The 23,074-nt window shown below is 38.0% G+C and overlaps 1 protein-coding gene across 1 annotated transcript in view; it reads right to left on the bottom strand.

Annotated features, from left to right (window-relative positions):
• LOC140239737 (uncharacterized) overlaps window positions 1-22,869 on the bottom strand; it is a 45,085-nt gene extending 22,216 nt beyond the window's left edge. The window contains exons 1-5 of the mRNA XM_072319558.1: window positions 22,794-22,869; window positions 13,441-13,752; window positions 11,263-11,571; window positions 8,423-8,756; window positions 6,509-6,645 (exon numbers count right to left, since the gene is read on the bottom strand). Of these exons, the coding sequence (XP_072175659.1) occupies window positions 6,509-6,645; window positions 8,423-8,756; window positions 11,263-11,571; window positions 13,441-13,752; window positions 22,794-22,869 (1,168 nt within the window). The remainder of the gene's footprint in view (window positions 1-6,508; window positions 6,646-8,422; window positions 8,757-11,262; window positions 11,572-13,440; window positions 13,753-22,793) is intronic.
• Window positions 22,870-23,074: the final 205 nt, after the last annotated feature.

Raw genomic sequence — 23,074 nt, 5'->3', positions numbered from 1 at the left:
CAAAACTCATTGTTTGCATTGCAGGGGGTGGAACCAGGGGAGGCCCTTACAAAATTAAAGACTGCCACACCCCCATGTGTTTCTCTTTATTTATTTTTTGTTTGTTTAAACAAAAGAAAGACGTCTCCCATTTACGCTTTACGGACTTCCTAGACCTGCCCCTGTAATGGCGGCAATGAGTTTTGACGCAATGGCCGATCGAGAGGGTCGCGCCCCCCTCTGGTGCCCCCGTTCTATTTTGTTGTTGTTGTTAAAACAACAGAAATAAAAAGGGGGGTGCGGCAGGTTTTAATTTTGTAAAGGCACCTCCCCTTTACAGAATTCCTGGATTCGCTCCTGTAATGCAAGCAATGAGTTTTGACATTTGTGGTTGACGCAATCGCGGATCGAGACGGGCGCATCCCCCTCTGATGCCCCCTCTTTTTTTCTTCTTCAAAACAACATCAATACTAACAAAAAGATGGGGAATGCGCCAGGCTTCAATTATGTAAAGGTGCCCTCCCCCTTTACGTAATTCCTAGATCTGCCCCTGTAATACAAGCATTGAGTTTTGACATTTGTGGTTGACGCAATCACGGATCGACAAAGGGGAGCATCCCCCCTTGTGCCCCCACCCTCTCTCTCTCTCTCTCTCTCTCTCTTAGTTAAACCAATAAAACTAAAAAGGAAAAACAAATGGAGGGGGGTGCGGCAGTTTTGATTTTACGGAATTTCTGGATCCGCCCGTGTAATGCAAGCAATGAGTTTTGTAGTTGAGGCAATCATGGATCGTGAGGGGCGCAGCCTTCCCTTTTGCCCCCCTCCTTTTTTTTTTTAACAAAATAAAAAGAAAAAATGGGGTTGCAGTAGCCTCGAATTTGTAAAGAAGACGGGCGCAACCCCTCTGATGCCCTCTCTCTTTTTTTGTTCTTCAAAACAACATAAATAATAACAAAAGGATGGGGGGATGCGCCAGGCTTTAATTATGTAAAGGTGCTCCACCCCCCCCCCCTTTACGTACTTCCTGGATCTGCCCCTGTAATATGAGCGATGAGGTTTGATATTTGTGGTTGACGCAACTCTCTTTTAATTAAAACAATAATGAGACTAAAAAAGGACAAAATGTGGGGGGGGGGCGTGCGGCCGCTTTAATTTTGTAAAGGCGCCTCCCCTTTAGGGAATTCCTGGATCCGCCCCCTTAATGCAAGCAATACGTTTTGACATAATTTTGTGGTTGACGTAATCGCGGATCGAGAACGGGGCATATTCCCCTTTGGTGCCCCCCTCTCTTTTTTTTTAAAATCAAAACAATAAAAATAAAAACAAATGAATAGGATTGGGAGGTGCGGCAGCCCTAATAACTATTTTGTAAACGCGCCTCCCCTTTACTGAATTCCTGGATCCGCCCTTGGAATGCAAACGATTGGTTTTGGCATTACGATGGGTTTTGACATGAACTCGTGGTTGGAGCAATCTCAGATCGGGGGGGGGGGGACGCACCCCCTCTAGTGCCCCCTATCTAGTTGTTGTTGTTGTTGTTGTTGTTGTTGTTGTTGTTGTTAAAACAGCAGAATAAAAAAAAATATGGGGTAGGGTTGCGGCATCTTTAATTTTGTAAAGGCGCCTCCCCTTCACGAAACTCCTGGATCCGCCCCTGTGACGCGTTATGACATTTGCATTACGTTTGGAAATGTTGACATTTGTGGTCGACGTCTTATGACATTTGTGGTGAATCTGATTTTGCCATTTGCGGTTGACGCAATCGCGGATCGAGATGGGGCGCATCCCCCTCTGGTGCCCCCTCTCTATATTTTGTTAACGCAACAGAAATAAAAATAATAAGAAAATGGGGGTGGGGGGGGGGGGGTTTCGGCAGCCTTTGATATAGTAAAGGCGACTCCCCTTTGCGGAATTCCTTGATCCGCCCCTGTAAAGGCAAGCAATACGTTTTGACATTTGTGCTTGACGCAATCGCGGATAGAGAAGGGGGCGCATCCCCCATTGGTTCCCCCTCTTTTTTTTTTACCAAAAACAATAGAAAAAAAAAGTAGGGAGGGGTGCGGCAGCCATGATTATTTTGTAAAGGCGCCTCCCCTTTACTGAATTCCTGGATGCGCCCCTGGAATGCAAACGATGGGTTTTGACATTAACTTCTGGGTGACGCAATCTCAGATTGGGGGGGGGGGGGGCGCATCCCCTCTTATAGTGCCCCCTTATCTATTTTTTATTTTGTGTGTGTGTGTGTGTGTGTGTGTGTGTGTGTGTGTGTGTGTGTAAAAACAGCAGAAATAAAAAGGGGAAAAATGGGGTAAGGTTGCCTAGGGCCTACAGGGCTACATCCATGCAAACAAGCCATGTAAACAGTCACGGTGGGGTTTAAAGGAAGTGTGTATGTGCACGCGCACGTGATAATCGAGTGTCCGTCCAATCGTGTGTGTGAGTGTGTGTGTGTGTGTGTGTGTGTGTGTGAGTGTGTGTGTGTGTATGCGTGTGCTATTGCATATTATGGAAGAACGTGTGTTGTGGTGGCTTATATGCATTATGAGGATTCATATGAGTGTTTTCTTGTTGTTATGCATTTGGGGTATGCATAATAGCAGTTCGTTTGCGCTGAAATCAACTAACGATTGAGAAAGTATATAATAAATTGAGGGCGTGTCGAAATTATTCGCTCATGCATCAAGCATGCCAAACTTATTCTGGGACAAAGAATAGTGATATGGAAGATGAAGTTAAGAGTGATGGAAGAATATGAATGCGGGGAAAAAGAAATTAACAAAGACAGATAACATTTAGGTAGGGTACCTCCCTCGTATGCCTTTTCTCTCGGTCTCTCTCTCCTAGCCCGCCTGACCGGTGAAATTGACACATCCATATACCATTTTTAAGTCAATGCCGCTGTGAACTCTATATAAACTCGTACTCATACACGTTGAAGGCATTTTCATTGCCACAGTAGTGCCTGCTGCTGCCCAAAAAGTTCGTTCGCTCGAACATCAAAACACAAACACAAACAGACATACGTACGCATACATGCACACGTATACACACAGACAAACAAACCACTACCACTATACAACCACCACACATGCACAGGGGCGGATCCAGGGAGGACCACAACCGGCGCACGCAACCCCCCCCCCTTTATTTTTTGTTGAAGCAAAAGAAATAAAAAGAAAAAAAATGGGGGAGGGGTGCGTGCGCCCCCCTTTAATTTTGTAAACGCGCCCCCTCTTTACGGAATTCCTGGATCCGCCCCTGCATGCACACAGTTTCCACATACATGATTGCGTTATCATGCTCCAAACACACACACACACATACACACACACGCACACACACACACACACACACACACACAGAGCTATCCGCAAATGCATACAGAAGTCACACAATACGCACCTATAAATCATACACAACACATACCATGCAGCCCCCCCCCCCCCCATACACACACATACGCATAACTTAACAGTCCTACCCACCCCACCGAAGCATAACACCGGAGCAACCACCCCAGCCACACAATTCATAGTGCTAGCCGACGACAACTTGTGCAGCTACGTTTCAATTTGTCAGCACAAATTGTCGCCATTGAGGTCAAAAATTGGGAACTACACAAGCAGCACAAATTGTCGCCAGGCGACTACTTATGCATTCTGTGCCGCCAACTCCGTCACAGATAAGCCAGTTCGGAGATAGCTCGTGTGCACATGGGTACGAATGTGACCCTGCATCACAAAACCAACAAAAAGTCGCCAGACATGGATTTTTAGTGAAGGGCAGGTTGTGAAACGGCAAACTGAAAGCTTTACAATGATGTATAACTCAATTCAAATGGACTCCCGTGACCTATCGAAATATTGGAAAGAAAGCACCACTCTGGAAAAGCGTGACCCGAGAAAAGAGGCTCTGAAGTGCAGGGTCTATCCTGCCTATTTAAGCGCTTAATCTTTACCAAACCGCGCTAGCTGTGTGATGAACAGGACAAAAAGAAAAGGACATAAACCATTTGGAGCAACAACAATGAAGGGATTATTAGATTATACAGTTGAAATTGAGCATGGTTTATTAACACATTCTGTCCATGACTAATGCCAACTTTCAATGCAGTAGCATTATCCTTTCAAAAGTTATCAGACTTGAAAGTGAAGAGTGTGGAAAGAATTATCAAAAAATGAAAAGGGGCCTCTAAGGCTGCGTTTATCAACTTTCCCCTGTTTAAACGGCTTTCGATAGCCCTTTCAATAGCCCTTTCGAGAGCCCTTTCCAAAGCCCTGACTGCCTGTACTATTAATGTGCCGCTTGTTTTCTAAGAAGGGACGGCGAAAAGCAATTACCATCATAAAGACATATCTTCCTTTGAGAGTGACGAGTCATGATGCAATGTCACATGAATCAATTGTCTTCCTATCTGTGAGGTAGCTCCAGTTTAGCACATACTTCAAATATTTCTGAGTGGTGGCATGAGACTTTGGCTGCGTTTATCAACTTTCCCCTGTTTAAACGGCTTTCGATAGCCCTTTCCAAAGCCCTTTAGAAACGGCTTTCAAAATAGTTGCTTTTATCAACTCTCTTCGCGAACACGATTTTTTAACTGGCCTGTCACTGCACTGCTGCATTGCGCCATTCGACCCGAGGAGAAGTACAAGTACTGAAGTACAAGACTACAAAGCCGTTTCAAAACAGCTTGCGTTTATCAACTTCCAAAAGGCTTTTACAAACAGGTTTCTGAAAACCTATTTAGGAAACCTGTTTGGATAGCCACAAATTTGGGGCTTTCGAAAAGGCTTTCCTAAAGGGCTTTTAAAACAGCTTTGCGTTTATCAACTCGTAAAAATTCCTTGAAAGCTGTTTGGATAACCTGTTTCTGCCGAGAAAGGAGAGTTGATAAACGCACCCTTTTGAAAAGGCTTTCCTAAAGGGCTTTCAAAACAGCTTTGCGTTTATCAACTCGTAAAAATTCCTTGAAAGCTGTTTGGATAACCTGTTTCTGCCGAGAAAAGGAGTTGATAAACGCACCCTAAGACATACCTGATCTCACTATTTCTACACCAAAAAAAAAGTTTTAGAAAAACTGCTGAAAATGCACTTTCCCACTCATTTTATGCTCTCAAATTTGACAATGATGTATAAGAAGGGTAGCTCATTCAGAAAATATGAAAAACTTGATATTGACTTGGTTGATCCGTTTCACCTTTTTTGAGTCCTCTCTTAAAGTTATCGTACACTTTTGGTTGAGACCTAATTTCAGGTTTCTAACATTTTTTGGTGAGAGAATGAGAAACCTCTTAGGAAATATGAAATAGTATGCAATTCTATGAGGAATTCAATGTTTATTTGATGAAAATTGGTTTTGAAATGGCTCAGACATAAAAAAAAGAGGGATTCATGTAATGTGTGGGACCCACACTTTATTACGATCGCTTTGTTTTACTTTGTTTTTGGGTGTTTCAGTCATTCCAAACATGATTTTTTTTTCGAATAAACTTTAAATTCCTCTGAAAGGGTATGATCTGTACTATGCCATACGTGTTTTCTTGGTATCTCACAAAAAGTTCAAAGCCCAATTCTCATCTCCACCAATACTGTACCATCCTTTTAAAATCAAGGAGTGCGACTTTTTTGTTCGTTTTGTGATGCACGGTCACAAGTGACCTTTCATATTTCTCAGTTGGTTTAGGCACTTCACTCAATTCAAAACGACATAATGTAGCAGCTTGCCCAACATAGCAGTTGATGGAACTCGTATATTATCAAAGAATGAACCTGTGTAGATGAAGTGACCAGAACGGTTCGTCAATCAACACTTTGGGAAGCATCTATTTCATTGTGCTGTTTTGAATACATTAACAAACTTTCTTCTGTTAACATTGCCAAATACCACGCATGCTGTCAGGTGGATGTACTGGCAGGCACCGTTTATAAGGATTCAAAGAATAATCATAGCATTATCTCGTACGCCTATCTCAGTGAAACTGAAAACCAACCCTTTCTCTCGGTACAAATGACCTTTTTTTTTTTTCTGTGCATGCTCAAACTGGAAACCCGAACTGGTTTATTGTAGCCTCGAGCCGGGGTGACAATTTGTGACTGGGCGACATTTTGTGCCGTAACAGTCGTATCCCCGCACAAAACGTCGGTGGAGTAATAAACTTGTCGTCGGAGCAAATGTCGAAACAATTTTCAAGGGATCAAATTTCACGGAGCATTTGTCGCAATTTTTTGGACAATTGCCGGCGCAGTATGTCGTATCACCATCCCATCACACGTTTGTTTCATGTTTTGAACTGTAGTTATATTTTGCATTAAGAACATGTACATGATCTATCAAGCATCTGATGTTGTAGGTGAATAGTACAGTCATCGCAAAGCCCAACTGGTTAAGGTTAAAATGGAATAAATGTTATGTACTTAGAAGTGTTGATTACCAATAAAAAACAAACAAACAAACACCCAGGCAAACAAATAAACAAAAAGAAAACAAACAAGCATACAAAAACAAAAGATAAATGAAATATCTCAACACCTTTTTGCGGTAGGTAGTCCGGAAAGTATTTTTGAAGGCATTTTCCAACAAGGAGAAATGTGATGATTAACACAACAAGTATACCGATGGCACGGCCGATGATGACACCGGTATTGTCTTGTTTCCCTGGAATATAAGTTGAATACATTATATAGATTGATTTAATTTTGTAAAGATAACATGTTTTTAGAGAGTTATCGGAAATGTCACGACTTTGAATCTGTTTTTAAATATATTCGTAACTGTTTCTTTTTTTCATGCAACATTCAAACTCACATAACATTGGAAACCCGGAATACACAGCTTGAATCTATACTCAGTCTAATTGCTGTGGAACTTGAATATCACAGACAAAAAAAAAAAAAAAAACTGACTACTTTTTGCGTCAAAAAACTCGGATATATAATTTATTGCTATGTTTACCTTAAAATCAGTTCTCTCTTTCCTTGTTACGTTTGTAATATTGTTATCTGCATTACTAAGTCAAACCTGAGTGCCTGTATGATAAACTTAACGATACCTAAATCAGCGCAAATGAACAAAACTGTGAGGTCTTTTGAAGAAATGATGGTAAATTCTAGAGTTTGTTATTGTTTCTCAAAGTTGCATAGAATATTTTGTTTGTGTTTTTGTTTTTCAACAGTAGTCCCTATAACCTATTGTTCCAAAGAGGGACTATCAGTATACCGGCGATTTTCATGCTGAGAGTTATCATAACCATGTCTAATCCACGCAAATATTTCATCTTTTCTTTGTTTTGAGAGATGGATGATGCATTTGAACTTAGTGAGGCATGATGCTACAAGTACGCAAAAAAAAAATTACGTCACAAATGTTGCAATTACACTCTTGTTTTGATTTGATTTGATTTGATTTATCCATTCTCCGTTGGGCATCACTTAAAAGTTCCATCTATTATGTTAGTAATGTTTTGAAGCATAATCTAAGTACCTTTAACTATTTAATATTCTGTTATTCATTGAGATTCTGGTCTGAATCTCAAGTCTACGAGTTTCACTCCTCTTTCCTGTCATTACTCTAAAGCCTTCATCTCTCACCACCTGCATTTAAAGCATATCCATGTTAATGATACTACATTTCAATCCGCATTAAGGCCTGAAAGCTTCCTGGCATACTGTGCCTATAGAAGATGAAAATCCATCCTATTTCTGCATTCACTGAGTGAGCATGTACTTTCTACCTGAGAGTTCTAGCGTGCAAACGATAGGTTAAAGGGGACCTCCGCATAATTTTCAGACTTAAACATTAGAACAAATTAGTTTTACCTACTACAGAGCTTCAACATTCAGAGTGATTTGGTTAAGGAATATAAATGTTTTCAAAATTGATAACAAATTGCAATGAACAATGATGATGGCATAGCAGCCTCATCATAAGAATGAATGAGTTGGGGCTTAAGGAAGCAGAACAAAAGAAGAAGGCATGTATACATTGTACACACGTAAGCACGTAGTATTGATGTAATGGAATTACACTGCTACATTTCTGAAAAAAAAAAAGTGAGGCTCCTGTGTCATCAACACTGTACCGTGTAATTTGCTTAAGATTTGTCAGAGTCTTGGTTTCTCTGGTCAAGGACCACAATAAATTCTACAAATCGTTTGGACGGAGTTGTCAATTTCTGACAGTACTACATGATGTGAAATTATGAAAATCGTCTGCATTGAAAGCAGAATTCATTATGGTTGTCATGTTTCTGAAATATTTGTTGTGTACAGTATACTGTACAGTGTACTGTATGTGCAGGACATGGGAGATACAATTTCAGTCTTATGGCAATGTATTCCATAATCTATCTCTCGGTAGCAACAAATGCATGTATTGATGCACAGTTTCATTTTTTCATGGTGACCTTGTAGTGGAGACGAGAAAAGAACAGCAACTCTACCTGATATAGGCAGGACGATGATTTCTGCAGTCGATGCTCCTTTCACCGATTTTCCAAAAGCCTTGCATAAAAAGGTTTGCTCTGTCTCTTGTTTGGCTGTAACAGCAATTGTCTCTGACCTTTTGTAGGTACTGTCAGAAAGGGTTGTCTGTCTCGAAATCACGGAATACAATCTCATCCCTGACTCGGTCCAGAACATTGAAATGTTAGGCATGAATCCACTTACGACACACGTCAGGTTAAAAGAAACGCTTTTCTGGGGAGTTTGGTAAGAACACTGGCTTGGATTTGAATGGTTCTCATCGTCGCATTCCTCAATTTCATGTGTTGATGCCATCGCTACAGGAAAAAAAAAAACAACCACATCATACATGAAATGCATTTTTTTTTACGGTCTCGAAGTATCCACAACATCTATTGAACAAATCCTATAGTTTCCCTTGCCATCAGGCCTGCGGTGGTCCTGAGGAAATGACCGTATTGTTTGAAACATTATAATTAGTTTTGATCAGGCGGACACTGCATGCCAGCCGTTTGATTTGTTCGAATCAATCTAATTTAGGTCTATATTTTTATTTCTCGAATTAAAAAAAAAAAAAGGCGCTGATTTTACTTTCTTTTTTACCACAGAAATAAAAAAAACAACAACAACAGACCATACGAATTTTAACTCTTTATGTGCCACGTTCGCACGTCCGGCTCAGTCGACGGCGTGCCAACTTCGCATATTCTGCTCAACAAACAAAGCCGCCAACTTGAAGACCGATCGATAAACCGCTAATTACTGCTAATCCCCCAGCACAATGAAAGCGTTTCTCGTGCTTTTGTTCATCTTATATACTTCTTGCATTATATGTGGCGGTCGACTATCAAGCGATGTTCCCAACTAGATTTGCTTGTACATTCTAAGTTTCTGTCACGGTTTTATGTGCAAAAGTCATGCTTTTACAGTAATGTAGAAAATGGTCATTCAAAAGAAGAATTGAAAATAGATTCGTCATACAATTTATATCGTAACAAAGCTTGGCATTCCTCTTTGACTTTGCCTACTATCATGCCCATCTTAGCAGAAATTTGTAGAAGTTATGCAGATCGGAAAAACAAAATTCTTTCTCAAAGCATGACTACCTTCGTGTCTCAGAATAACGTGGCACACAGGGGGTTTCCACCATGGCACATAAAGAGTTAATAGAGTATACAAGAAAAGTAAGACCTTATTGTAATGATACAATCATTAATACAGGGTAATTAAAGTTGAATTAAGCTACCGAATGTGCGAAAATGTATCAGCTAGACACCCCTCCCTAACAGGCCTGTACAGGCACCATTATTTTGCCTCAAGCTTGCAGGCATATAGACCAAAGCATAGCATTGAATCGTTGGAACATGTTATTGAAAACAGAGCGAAGTTGGGTGCATACAGTCGACAGTATTTAAACCCGTACTTTTCTAGATTCACACTACTTCCACCCTTGCTTCTTATTAGCGCCTACAAACATTTATTGTACTTGATGGACATCGCAAAGATGTTTGTATCAATTGAAAGCCTGAGGGGTTTCCCGCCATTTCTAAGTGATTTTTTTTTTCACCAGAATTATTAATTTTGGTTACAATTTGTGATGAAATAATCTTTTTTTCCCTGGAAGACTACTCAAGAGACACCCTAGCTCCCCATCTTCAATTTCAAAGCTGATTAGAGTAACGTACGTTTCCGCTCTCGATGGCCTCTTGCGGCCGAGCAGAAAGGCTCCATGGCAGTTCCGTCGTGCTACAGCTGCGATCTCCTAGAATAATTCTCCCAGGGAGGTTTTTCGCTAGCAGAGTTCGACACGTTTCTGAACACGACTACTGCTGCCTTTGGTTACTTAAGTTTCAAAAGACGTTCAAGTGGAAACGTGGAAAAGTATAATGGGTAGTTCAATATTTCGTGCAGACCCTATACAAGGTAATTGTGTGTGTGTGTGTGTGTGTGTGTGTGTTTCTATGATTTTTATTGGTCTAGTACACTGTCCTTACAGTTCTTATTCCAGAGACTTGTATATTTCAAAGATTGACACAGTTCAGGCGGTAAATATTTCTAACACTTCATTGATGGTACAAGCGCTCATACAGTAGTTATTGATGCTTTGAGGTTCTGGCCTGCGTATATCACGCAATCAGTGTCATGTTAGATTAACAAGTGTCTTGATGTGTTTGAAGAAGTGCTAAGAGGAATGCAAAGTAAGAGTTAAAGTACAGCGCACCACAACTGCTTGGAAGAACATTATTTTTTTTTTTTTCACATACGTCTCCAACTAAATCTTTGTGTTTGTACACAAAAGGAAAATTTGTCGACTCCATATGTACAACATCGCAATTAGATTCTTCTTTTTTCATTTCTATGTGAGAAAATTGGTTACTTTCATTGCTGAAAAGTGCACGTCGGAAGAGTGTGACGTTTAAACTGAGGGCATATCACTATACGAGCATCTGTACGCCAAATGAGCCAGATATGCTCTCAATAATTTTCTACCACATTAGCACAAAAACCAACGGCAAACTCTTCATCACAAGTGAATTTGTGATAAAAAACGGTGGTATATAATGTGCATATACTTTCGTATTATTGAAATATGATATGCAGATGAGTTGATTTGGCAGGTAATGAACAATCTGCATTTAATAAACAACGAGAAATATCTTACGAGTATAGGCAAAAAATCATATGCATTATCCATTAGGACTCTGCCACATAAATTTACTTTAATACTAAAGAGTCAAACTGTATTTTAATGTCAATCATCGTGAACCCTCACCGTATTAATTTCAAAGTTTTATAAAGCCATTGCGATTCACGATTACTTACAGCTGATAGCCAGTACAGATGAATTCGAGTGAACTTCAAAAGTTTTCATTAGCAACTGACAACGATAGACACCCCCATCTGCTACTTCCAAGTCAGTGATGAACAGGTTGAAGTTTCTTTCGATGATGAACCGTTCCGTCATGCTCACGAAATTCCCAGCAAAGAACGCCATAGTCGTTGATGTGTCCGGATTTGACACGCTTTCCTTGTACCAGTACACAGCAAACGGCTCCTCCTGGAAGTCACACGGCAGTCTTATGTCTTGCCCTCTCCATCCTTGAACGGTAGGAACGGTGTCTACTACTGGGGCTACACAATGCAAACGTGTGTTTACAAATCTATGTACTTTATACTATAACTGCAATGGACAAGGGCAATACCAGATTTTTCTTTCAACAGACAATGATTTTCATTTCATTTCATTTATTTATTTCAACACGGCACATGATTCAGCCAGACAGCTGTTCTTCCTCATGTCCGTGCATGATGATAGGTAAGATGAAAAGAAAAATGGACGCGGTAGAGTTTCCTACATTAGTAGCAAATAAATGTGACGTCATTTACGGTGTCATGTCGAGGACGACATTTTTGACGTTTCAGCTTTATTTTTTTCTGAAAGTAATATCTAAGCCACATCTCCAATGTGTGCATGTATGTGTGTGTGTCTGTGTGTGTGTGTGTCTGTATGTGTGTGTTTATTCTATGAGGTTTTTTTTTTTCAATCTAATCAACTAGAAAACTCAGTGAAGAAAAGGAGAAAGCGTCAATCAACTGCAATCAAATGTTGAGCTAGGTTCGAGAACGGTGATTAATCTTTACTAAGGCGTTATAGCTGGGCGATGAATAGGACAAAAAATAGGATGTAAATTACCAAAGCAACAACAATAAAGAAATGACCAGATTTATCTGATATTGACTCTCTGTACAGGATAAATTACAACTTCTGCGGAAGCATCATCCTCTCAAAAGTTATGAGAGTTGAAATGAAGAGTGTGTAAAGGATTTTAAAGAAATATAAAACTGTTCTCTTAAACATCTCTAATCACACTGCTGTACCAAAAAAAAAAAAAAATGGAGATTTTTTTTTTTGAAAACACATTAAATTTTTATCATTATTGCTATGATCCCAAACTTTTAAATAATGTAGAGGTATAGCGCTTGAAGGAAATATGAACAACTTCAGGTTGACTATGGTAACCCATTTCACTTATTCTTTTATTCCTCTCGTAAAATCAAGTGGTTAGAATTTTTAGTGGTTTTGTCATGCACGGTCACATACACGATATAAGGATGACCCGATCATTATGACGTATAAAATGGACGTATAAACTTCGGGAGAATTGAATGCCAATTACACTGAAGGATTCAGACATTCGTTACATTCCAAACTCTTCCTTTAGGTAAATGATCAGTTTAACCAGTATACTCTTACAGGGAATGTGCACTTAATTGTCGTGCAAATATAACTATGCTAAATCAAGTATTTTCCCTTTTTATAACTCTGATATATGTGCGTGTGTGTGTTTGTGTATGTGTATGTGCATGTGTGTGTGTGTGTGTGTGTGTGTCTACTTCTTCGCGTCGGAAGCGGGCAATTGTGCATATTGAGCTTTCATTTGATTTTAGTTCGATTTGGGTACTCCTCGAATACACATGGATACAATATTTCAGACGTTATACTCATCGTAAGTTAGACTTCATCAATACTTTGCCTACAAATGGCGCGATATCAAAACAATAAGGCTTAAGAAATAATTGATACGAAGAAACATAACATCGTCATCAGTACTCAAATACGTTATTGCTTTTATTATACTTTTATTGTGATCGATCCATATCTTGTTGTGATAGACATGGAAACGACAGAGTCAATTGTTTTGGTCAATCATATCTGTCATTTTTTTTTTTGTACTGTGCTCAACACAAGATCTTGTTTCTAAGACCATTGACTTAGGCTTGGACATAACGGTCCCCTGACAGTCGTTATTAAATTTTGATTTCTGTTGTCTTGATAGGGGATAGACATTCCTTTATCAGAAATATTAAAACGCAGCAAACACACATCAAATAGTGTCCCTCTTTCAGACTACCGGTTCACCAGTGAAACATTTGCATAAACTTTGTATACACAAAGAACATTTTTTAATGATGCATCAGGATTACAACATTATTACTTACATCTAACCGTCAGAAGGGTTGAATTTGAGAAAACCTCTAAATTTGCCAATACAAGTTCACAGTGGTAGCGGCCCTCATCTGTCAGGTGCAAGTCGGTGATGACGAGACTGTAGCTTTTGTCGATAGTGAAGCGTTCCTCTTTGCCTAGAAAGTTATTTTCGAAAAATGAAGCCTTTTTCACCATTCTTTGCTGATTTGAGCTGCTCTCCTTAACCCACAATACAGCGAATGGCTCTTCCTCGAAGTGGCATGGCAGGCGAATGATTTCCCTTGTCCATACCTCAACGGTGGCGACAGTGTCAACTGCTGTGGCTAAAGGGAAGATGCAGGGAAAATGTAAAAAGTAAGTTCACTTAATGGATGACTGTGTACCCCATAAGACAAACAAATTGTATGGAGTGTACCTATGGGCTATAAATGTATGCATATTGCGTTTATGTGTATGTGAAAAGTGCAAACTAGCTTATTATATTGTTTTCGTACTCTCTAAAAAATATGGAGTGAAAATTTTCACTCTTGAAGGAGTGAATACTAAAAAAGTGAACTTAGAGTGAAATTGGAGTAAATTTTGAGTGAAAATGTACATTTTCACTTGTTTTAGAGTGACGTCAGGTCATCACTCTAAATTCTTCGAGTGATCCCTGAGGTCACTCCAGAATGAGTGAAAATTAACCTTTTCACTCGAAATGCGCTCTAATTTCACTCTAAATTCACTTTTTTTTGTATTCACTCCTTCAAGAGTGCTATGTACTTTCCTGTTGATGAAATATAGCAATATCTGTCCCTCTATCTATCTATCTATCTATCTATCTATCAAGAATACAATGTACTAAATAAGTTACACTAAATTACTATCCCCTTACCCGCCAAATCCCCTACCCTTTTCCTAGCATAAAATTAACCAAACACTTGTAGGCCTTTACCATTAGAACCTAATCAACACGTGTCATCCTCATCGACAATCATGAGGCTCGAAGTCCCACTTTGATATCATTTTCTATCATCAGTATCAGTGCCTCATTAGTATGAGTGTCTTTCAACCTTGTTTCAACACAGTGCCCTTTGAACTCACAAATGTTTAAAATTAAGAGAAGACGCCTAGTTATCTCACTTAATATCAACGGACAAAACTTCCCTCTATTATGTCGAAGTGTATACTACTTGAATAGTTTCTGAACTTCGTGTATTGTATTTACCAATAAGCATTTAAAACGTTTAAAACAAAATCACTCTTGTAGAAGATCAGTCCACCCAGGATCTTTCATAACTATTACCTATAGGCATGACAGTAAATGCATCTTTTCGAGGATGACGTAGGAGACCATGCCATGTTCATGTCAGATTTTGCACTGTCTTGTTGCTGTCAACAATATCATACGCAAAATGAATGTTTTATTCTGTGCTTAAGGTATTACAATGTAACCACACCAAATACGTCACAATTCCTATTTAAGTGTAAAGAAATATGAGGAACCTACTTAAAGGCAAAGATTGTAGGATGAAGGTTCCAAAGATATAATAATCAGCTTTTAGTGCAATGTGCCAATGTAAAAAAAAAATGACGAAGCACGCAGGAATACAACATGTCCAGACTATTATAAAGTTTACGGAATGTGCAAGGTATTGTGTGGTCTTCATGATTAAACTGTATGGTATCAATGATTAGTAAGGTATCAAATTGATAAAGCAAAGAAGGTCACCCTAGCGGGGCGTCATTGTAAGTATGCAGAGATATTCAAGTGATCGGGGCTTGATGATTAGACGTAAGATCGTTTAAAAATTCTTTAGGATTTTGCTTATAGGAACTTAGAGAACTGGATTGCAACCGAACAGAATCTAATACATTCCAGACAAAAGGGCCCGTAGAAGTAATTTTCAAAAGGGATACAACTATATGAAAGGGGGGGGGGGATTGCATGATTCACTGTGTTTTGTTTGGTAAGTATGGATATCACTGGTTTTCTTAAAAAACATTGAGGAAATTTGTACGTCACGCAAGGATCAAAGCCCTATCCAAGTGCATCGGTAAATTGAGGCCGTCAATCATAAGGTACGTTTTCCAGAGCGAGCGGATGTAATATCGGGCCTTTCTTTGCATAGGCTGTGTCGGTTAAACCATTAAAACGTCCATTTTTTTTTTAATCGTACGATAAGACTTTTAATTCAATTCATTTCATTTATTTCCAAACGTCTCATTAGGTACATCAGAAATAATAGGACAAGTTCGTTTACCTTGTCAACAATGTTCCAAAAAAAAAATAAAAGAGAACATACACAATATTTCCTCCTGCATTTCATTGCATTTTACAATTGCTGTTTATGTGACCGTGCATCATAAAACGAACAAAAAGTCGCACACATTGATTTTCCATGAGGACTGAAAATAAGTGAAATGGGTCAACCTAGCCGATCTTTACTTGTTCGTATTTTCTGGAAGAGCAAGTCTTCTTTTACATTATGATAAAATTTGGCGTCATAAAATGGGCGGGAAAGTGTGTTTTTAACAGTTTAGCTCGAACATTTTTGGTAGAATAGTGTGATTATGTGTGTCTTTAGAGTCCCTTTTTCATTTCTGAAAAAAACCTTGACACACTCTTCACTTTCAACTGTAATAACTTTTGAAAGGATAGTGGCACTGCTTTGAAAGTTGGGATTAATTATAGACAGAATGTGTTAATGAGGCATGCTTAATTTTAGTTTACTTTTACTTCCTGTTTTTTGTCCCATGCATCGCACTGCCAACACGGTTTGGTAAAGATTAAGCACTTGAATAAACATTGTACTTCAGAGCCTCTTTTCTCAGTTCACACTTTTCCTGAGTTTGTGCTTTCTTCCAATATTTAGATAGGTTAGGAGAGTCCATTTGATTTGAGTTATACATCATTTTAAAGCTTAAAGTCTGCTCTTTCAGAGTATGAACTTAACAAACAAAAAAATCATGTCTGGCGACTTTTTGTTTGTGTTTTGGTGCACGGTCACATATATAATACCTGTACAGATATTGAAAAACAAAACAAAAACAGGTGCAATACTGGATGTCATGGATGTATATTTTGTTACTGACTGTTAAGTTTCTCTGTGTTACTTTATATGAATTAGTGATGTGTGTTGTTATTTTCTGTACTTCATTCTGAAATGTGTGTTTTATATATATGTATCTATGTACATTATATGCCACTTGAATCACACACACAGAAAAATGTCCATTTTATGGACAATAAATAAATGAAATGAATGAAATGATAATAACACAGCAATTGTAATGATAACAAGTCGAAATGGAAATGGGATTGAACAAAGAGAAGTATGACGGGACCTACATGATAGCAAACTTGTATGGCTGTAAGCCCCGCGTAATCAGAGTTTATGAAAAAGAAACGGAGACCGGATAGAAGATTAGACCAGACGATATAAAAGTAGCAAATAAAAGAGGCGGGGTATGCCTATGTGGTAGAAAAGAATTAGAAAAAGAAAAAAAAAAAACTATACTTGAAATGTTAAACATTATTGTGACAGAACTATCATTCGTTTCCGAAGTAGAAAAAAGATTTAATGGAGCCTCCTTTGGTATACACTAAACTGCTGTTGCATTAAAACTATCACAAGGTAATGTTCAGTAAATTACAAAAAGTGACATGTACAGCTATAGGATAAACCATTTGGTGCCTGCCGTCAAGCTCTGGATAGAAAGTAAGAGAGAGGTAGAAGGAAGGAGGAACAGAAGGAGACAAAGTAGAGTGCGGAATTGCTAGGCAAACCAAGGCCAAAAATATAATCTGCAGCGTAGTACAAGAGTGTTTGATCGGACAATAGCATACCACGATGTTACATACGACATTGCAAATTTATTTAGTGTCTGCAGGATATACACTCAATGAAAGCCTTTTTTTTTTAATTGCGAATATAAAGACGAGCGGCTTTTATTTTGGGGGAGAAGTCATTCCATTATCTGGGACCAGCATACATTATTATTATTATTATTATTATTATTATTATTATCATTATTTTTGCGAAAATTGTTCGATTACGTGAAAGGTGAAATCGTGACTTTGAATCAAATTGCTTTTCCTGAACAGGCGGGTAAAACATCAGGTAACCCCTTTGCAGAAAATGTATACATAAATATGTCGACGTTATAATTGAACAGATCTGATGTTTTCAGTATTTTATTTTTGAAGATTGATATCTGACATGTTTGATATTTCTAATGGCGCGCTTTTTAATATGAAAAAGTGCATCAAGAAGATTTCTAGTTGCAATTCCCCAAAAGAATACCATAGTTAAGGTACGGAGTAATCAAATGAGAGTAAAGATTAAGCACAATTTGACTAGGAAAACACATTTAAGTTTATTAAGAACACCCGTGTTTCTAGAAAGAATAGTACTTGAATAACTAACACTGGGTTTCAAAGATACATCGTTATCAATAAAATGCCCTATTTTTTTTTGTACAATAAACTTAATTTCATTCAGTTTCATTAAACTTGATATGAAGAGGAAGCGCTTTAAGACTGTTCCTAAAAAGCATACAATGAGTTTTATCTATATCAAGTGATAATTCGTTAGCGTGTATTCAAGATTGCACAGATTTAAGTTCATTATTTATTGTGTTAATGAGAGTATTAGGATCCCTGTGTGTAAAAAAAGCAGATTGGAGTCATCAGCAAAACATATAAAGGAAATAATTGGACAGGAACTAAGACGATCGTAAAAGGAGACCTCCGGATGATTTTAAGACTTGTAAATTTGAACAACTACGTGACTTATACTGAGTATACAGTTTCAGATTCCATAATGATTGGGATGAAAAATGACAAAAATATTCAACCCGCCTCGAGCCTTCGTCAGTGTAATGTACACTGATACACTGCACTGGCGAAGGCCCAGGGTGGGTTGAGAATTTTGTTAATAAAAACCTTCTTGTTGGATCTACACATGGCCTATTTGAGACTCCTTCTTTTTATAATAAAAACATTCGAAGTCTATCACGTTGAAAATTTCAAGATGACCTTATGTATACGTATAATTATATATCATCTATTGTTCTTCACACAAGCTTTTCTTTATTTTTCCCCCTGGATATTCTAATATGTTATTATTTCATTCAGATACACATCAAATATAACTCAAATATAGGTTTGTCCGGGCAATTTCATACATTTGTCATTTAAGTTCTCATTTCAATTATTCGATTTCACATATTCTACGCTCGCGGGGACGGAGTCAGCAATCAAATTGAAAATGCGATCATTCAAATTTACAATCGGAGCATTGAAATTCACTGTCGGGGCATTAAAATTCATGGTCGGAGCAGTCAAAGTCACTATCGAAGCATTCTGATTTAAAAAAGGAGCATGCATTTTAGCAATTAGTATTTGAATTCATCTCAAGCTGCCGACTGAATTTCGTCGTTCATTTTATTTCGTAAATAGGCAACCATGTTCCAAATAAGTGCATTCAATTTAAAAAAGTCCTGAATTTAGTTAGTTTTTGGGTGGGTATGTGTGTGTTTTTCATGTAGCTTTGAATATATTGAAATTTATAATGAAGACTCATTCATTTTGCAGTAAAAGTCCACCTGTTCATTGAAAACGTTTAACTCGGGCTTCACGAAAAGGAATACTAGTATACAGGCACATGTTCATCGGATACGACATAAATAAATGGAGGTCCCATGTGTGAGAGAGTCACAACTCATGCACGTAGAAGACGTCACTTCATTCTTCATCGCAAAGAGCAGGGTGTTTAACCCGGTGAAGTGGTCCCACCTTACATCCAAGTGGACCCTATGATTATAGAAGATCAACTATTGCAGCTGAATATGGGCTATCTAGCCATCTCCTTAGATGGAGAATGAAAAAAGCAAACAAACATTAGACACTTTATAGGCCTACAGACGAGAATAACACGAAAGGTTGGTTGACACCTTCGGGAAAAAACACCAATAATTTCGACTATACATTGAAAGTGATACATGAACATTGTATAAGTCTTGTTTGGTGTGTATTGTTATCTTATTGGTTTACTTTGGTGGGACTATGTGAGGTCATTGTGTGTCAGTTTGTCTTTGAATTGATACTTGTTATTATGTGGTTGGTGTTGGGACGTTGTCAGCATACAGTATCATCAAGAAATAATATGATTAAACTGTCTTGTTTGGATGCTGTGCTGCATAGGACCTTACAATTTAAAAGAATGAGATGAAAAACAGAAAATATATGAACAGAGAATAAGGTAGAACCTTTAAATATTTATTATTACACTATATGCAAACCTTCATTGGCTGTGCTTATACCATTTCTCCTTTCCTAAAAAAAAGTCTACTCCGTTTTCCTCGTTAAATTGATTGCACGAAGTAGGCATTTGATCGCCTGAAAATAAAACTGAACGCTCCAAACAAGCTCATCGGGACTATCACATGATTGTCGCGTGAATTTGAATGCGCGAGTAGGAAAGTCAATGGTCTCATTGAATGGTCTCATTGAACGCCCAAGCGTGAATTTGATTTCACGAAAACAAGACAAAACTCCCATTAATGAAATTGATCGCTCGGATTCTGAATTTTAAAATGCCCGAATACATTGCGTACGCTGTGTGAATTTGAATGCACATAAATGAATTTGAAAGGGATAAGTATGAAATTGACCGGGAAAAACTATAATAAATGATCATTAAATGCTACGATTTTTTTAGACGAACTACCAACATCAGTCAATGTGCAAACAAATCTAATATATGTGACCGTGCACCTCAAAACGAACATAAAGTCGCACACACTGATTCTGCGTGAGGACTGAAAATAAGTGAAATGGGTCAACCTAGCCGAACTTGACTTTTTCATATTTTCTGAAAGAGCGGGTCTTCTTTTACATTATACTAAAATTTGGTATCATAAAACGGGCAGGAAAGTGTGTTTTTAGAGCAGTTTATCTCGAACATTTTTGGTAGAATAGTGTGATTAGGTGTGTCTTTAGAATCCCTTTTTCATTTCTGAAAAACCTTGTCCACACTCTTCACTTTCAACTCTAATAACTTTTGAAAGGATAGTGCTACTGCTTTGAAAGTTGGCATTGATTATGGACAGAATGTGTTAATGAGGCATGCTCAATTTCAATTTAATCTGATAATCCCTTCATTGTTGTTACTCTGGTGGTTTACTTCCTGTTTTTTGTCCCATTCATCGCACAGCCAGCACTGTTTGGTAAGGATTATGCGCTTGAATAGACATTGTACTTCAGAGCCTCTTTTCTCAGTTCACACTTTTTTGAGTTTGTGCTTTCTTTCCAATATTTAGATAGGTTAGGAGAGTCCATTTGATTTGAGTTATACATCATTTTAAAGCTTAAGGTCTGCTCTTTCAGAATATGGTCTTAACTAAAAATTCATGTCTGGCGACTCTTTGTTTGTTTTGAGGTGCAGTGTCACATATGCCATTTTGTAGCACTATTACCCCCTTTCCGAGATAATATTTTGTTTTGACAATTGAAGACCTGAATATAAGAACGACCCAAGTCCAATATTTGGCCAAATTCAGTTTGACATGGGAAATCGTAGCTTATGCATGGACTCATCTTGTGTATAAATGATAAATCCTAATTTCCCCCGGAAGTGCCTGAAAGGAATGAATTAAATCTTGTATGAATGTAAGAATTAAGGACTTGGGTCATTTTTACATTCATATTATAGCGCCCTCTCTCGTCCTTCTCTCATCTCTATAGCAGAATATTAAAGAACGACCCACGTCCATGATTCAAAGAACGACCCAAGTCCATCGCAGAAAATGGCCTCTCCACAATCAATGTAAATGTTAATTGTCATAATAATATATGTTCTAATTTGTATATACAATGTTCCCTTCCCATCACAGTTAAATAGAATATCATTGGACAAATGAAAAAAAGATATGAAGTCTTTTAAAGTTTACTCGAAATGGTTTTCCGTGGACTTGGGTCGTTCTTATATTCATATACTCAATTATTTTCTTGAAGGCTCTCAGAATGCCTAACACACAAACCCTCTTAAACCTAGAACAGAGCTTTCCGATATGAAATGTATTCCTCAACACCATTCCCGAGTTCATACGACTTCTGCGTTTTCGAAATTCAAAACACTTGAATGCACACCCCACACATCTTTACACATACCAAAAACAAGATTAAAAATCATCCAAACAATGTTCTTGTCAATGGAAAACATTGCAGAATTGTCCTTTCATTAGTAGGAAAAAATCAAAGTTTTAACAGAATGAGTCAATTGTCATAAGTCATTGTTGCTTCAGAAAAAAATGAAAACGGTTCTTTCTGCACTTTTGATAATTTGCGATATAAAGTTGTAGTTTTCAGGACAATACTAATTACAATCTCAAATTATGCTTTCGTTCACTTTTTTTTTTCTTATACAATAATGCATATGAATAATCTGAAAATCAAACAAAGCCGAGCTTCTGTCTATTCTCTTTAACTTGTATCCTTTTCTTTCCTTCCTTTCTTTCAATGCACATATTCGCTGTTGATTGTTCCGAAGGTCCTTTTTAACCGTTTTATCCACCGCAACACGTACACCTGTTATCATGAATACGTAGCACATGACGATAAGAAAACACTTTATTATCTTTGAATTTAAATCAACAATGCATTCATTAATAAGTAACAAACAGTAGTACCGATTATACAAAACATGCTGAGATCAAAGTTCGTTTGGCCGTCATTGCTCATAATGTATCATGTGTGTTTGTATGCTTACGTGCTGTGACGATTTGGCAGGGAGCTAGCGGCAGTATTGTTCTATTGCATGGTACAGATCTTTGTTTTTGTCTCAGTAATTAACGGAATCCAAAAGAACATAAGTAGTAAAAAAAAATGTATACTGTGTATCATGCATTATAAAACAGCAGGTTATTCACATGTTATGTGGTGCAAATGTTGCAAATGATTTGTGAATGGCAGCTACACTTTCCAAAGACGTCAAAGGGGACGCAAATTGCTTGCAAACACAATTTACAATAGAATATTGTCTCATTGATATTACTCGTGGGATATATTTCAAGTTTCCATGTTTATTTTCCCAAAGCTTAGTTTTGAGCTATAATATCAATGAAACTCCTATTTTCGTCTTCTCTTTTTTTCTTTCCTTAAGGGTGAACGAGTGAGAAACGGATATGTGTATACATAAATATAACTAACACAACGTCTTTCATACTTTGATTACTGCAGATTTTATTTCTGTGTTGCCATCCACACTCTTCTGGTGTTATCACGTTTACTCCCAATGCATATGTTAATACTTGTATACTTTAGTATTCAGAGATATAGAGCGTGTAATGCAGGTCAAGAGAGAAAAGAGAGATTTCTTACCTTCTGTTACTGAGCAGTAAATCACAGAGACATAGACTGCCAGCAAGACGACAAGGCTTCTGTAGTCTCTTTCCATTTGAATTGAAAAAAGTAATGTTTTACTTGCAAAAAAACAAAAACAAAAAAACAATTCAGATACAACAAAGTTCGACGGCAGCTGCAATTTCGTCAAAGCTTGTCAACTGACTGTGGTAAACTTTTTTGTTCACACGCAAATTTGCCGGGTGACGGCACTTGTGGAAATACGGTACCTGTCACGTGATCACCAGAAGGGTAATGGT

This window comes from Diadema setosum, chromosome 16, assembly GCF_964275005.1.
Source record: "Diadema setosum chromosome 16, eeDiaSeto1, whole genome shotgun sequence".
NCBI classification, from domain to species: Eukaryota; Metazoa; Echinodermata; class Echinoidea; order Diadematoida; family Diadematidae; genus Diadema; species Diadema setosum.
Note: the sequence above shows the minus strand (reverse complement) of the source record. Positions and strands in the feature narration are given on the sequence as shown.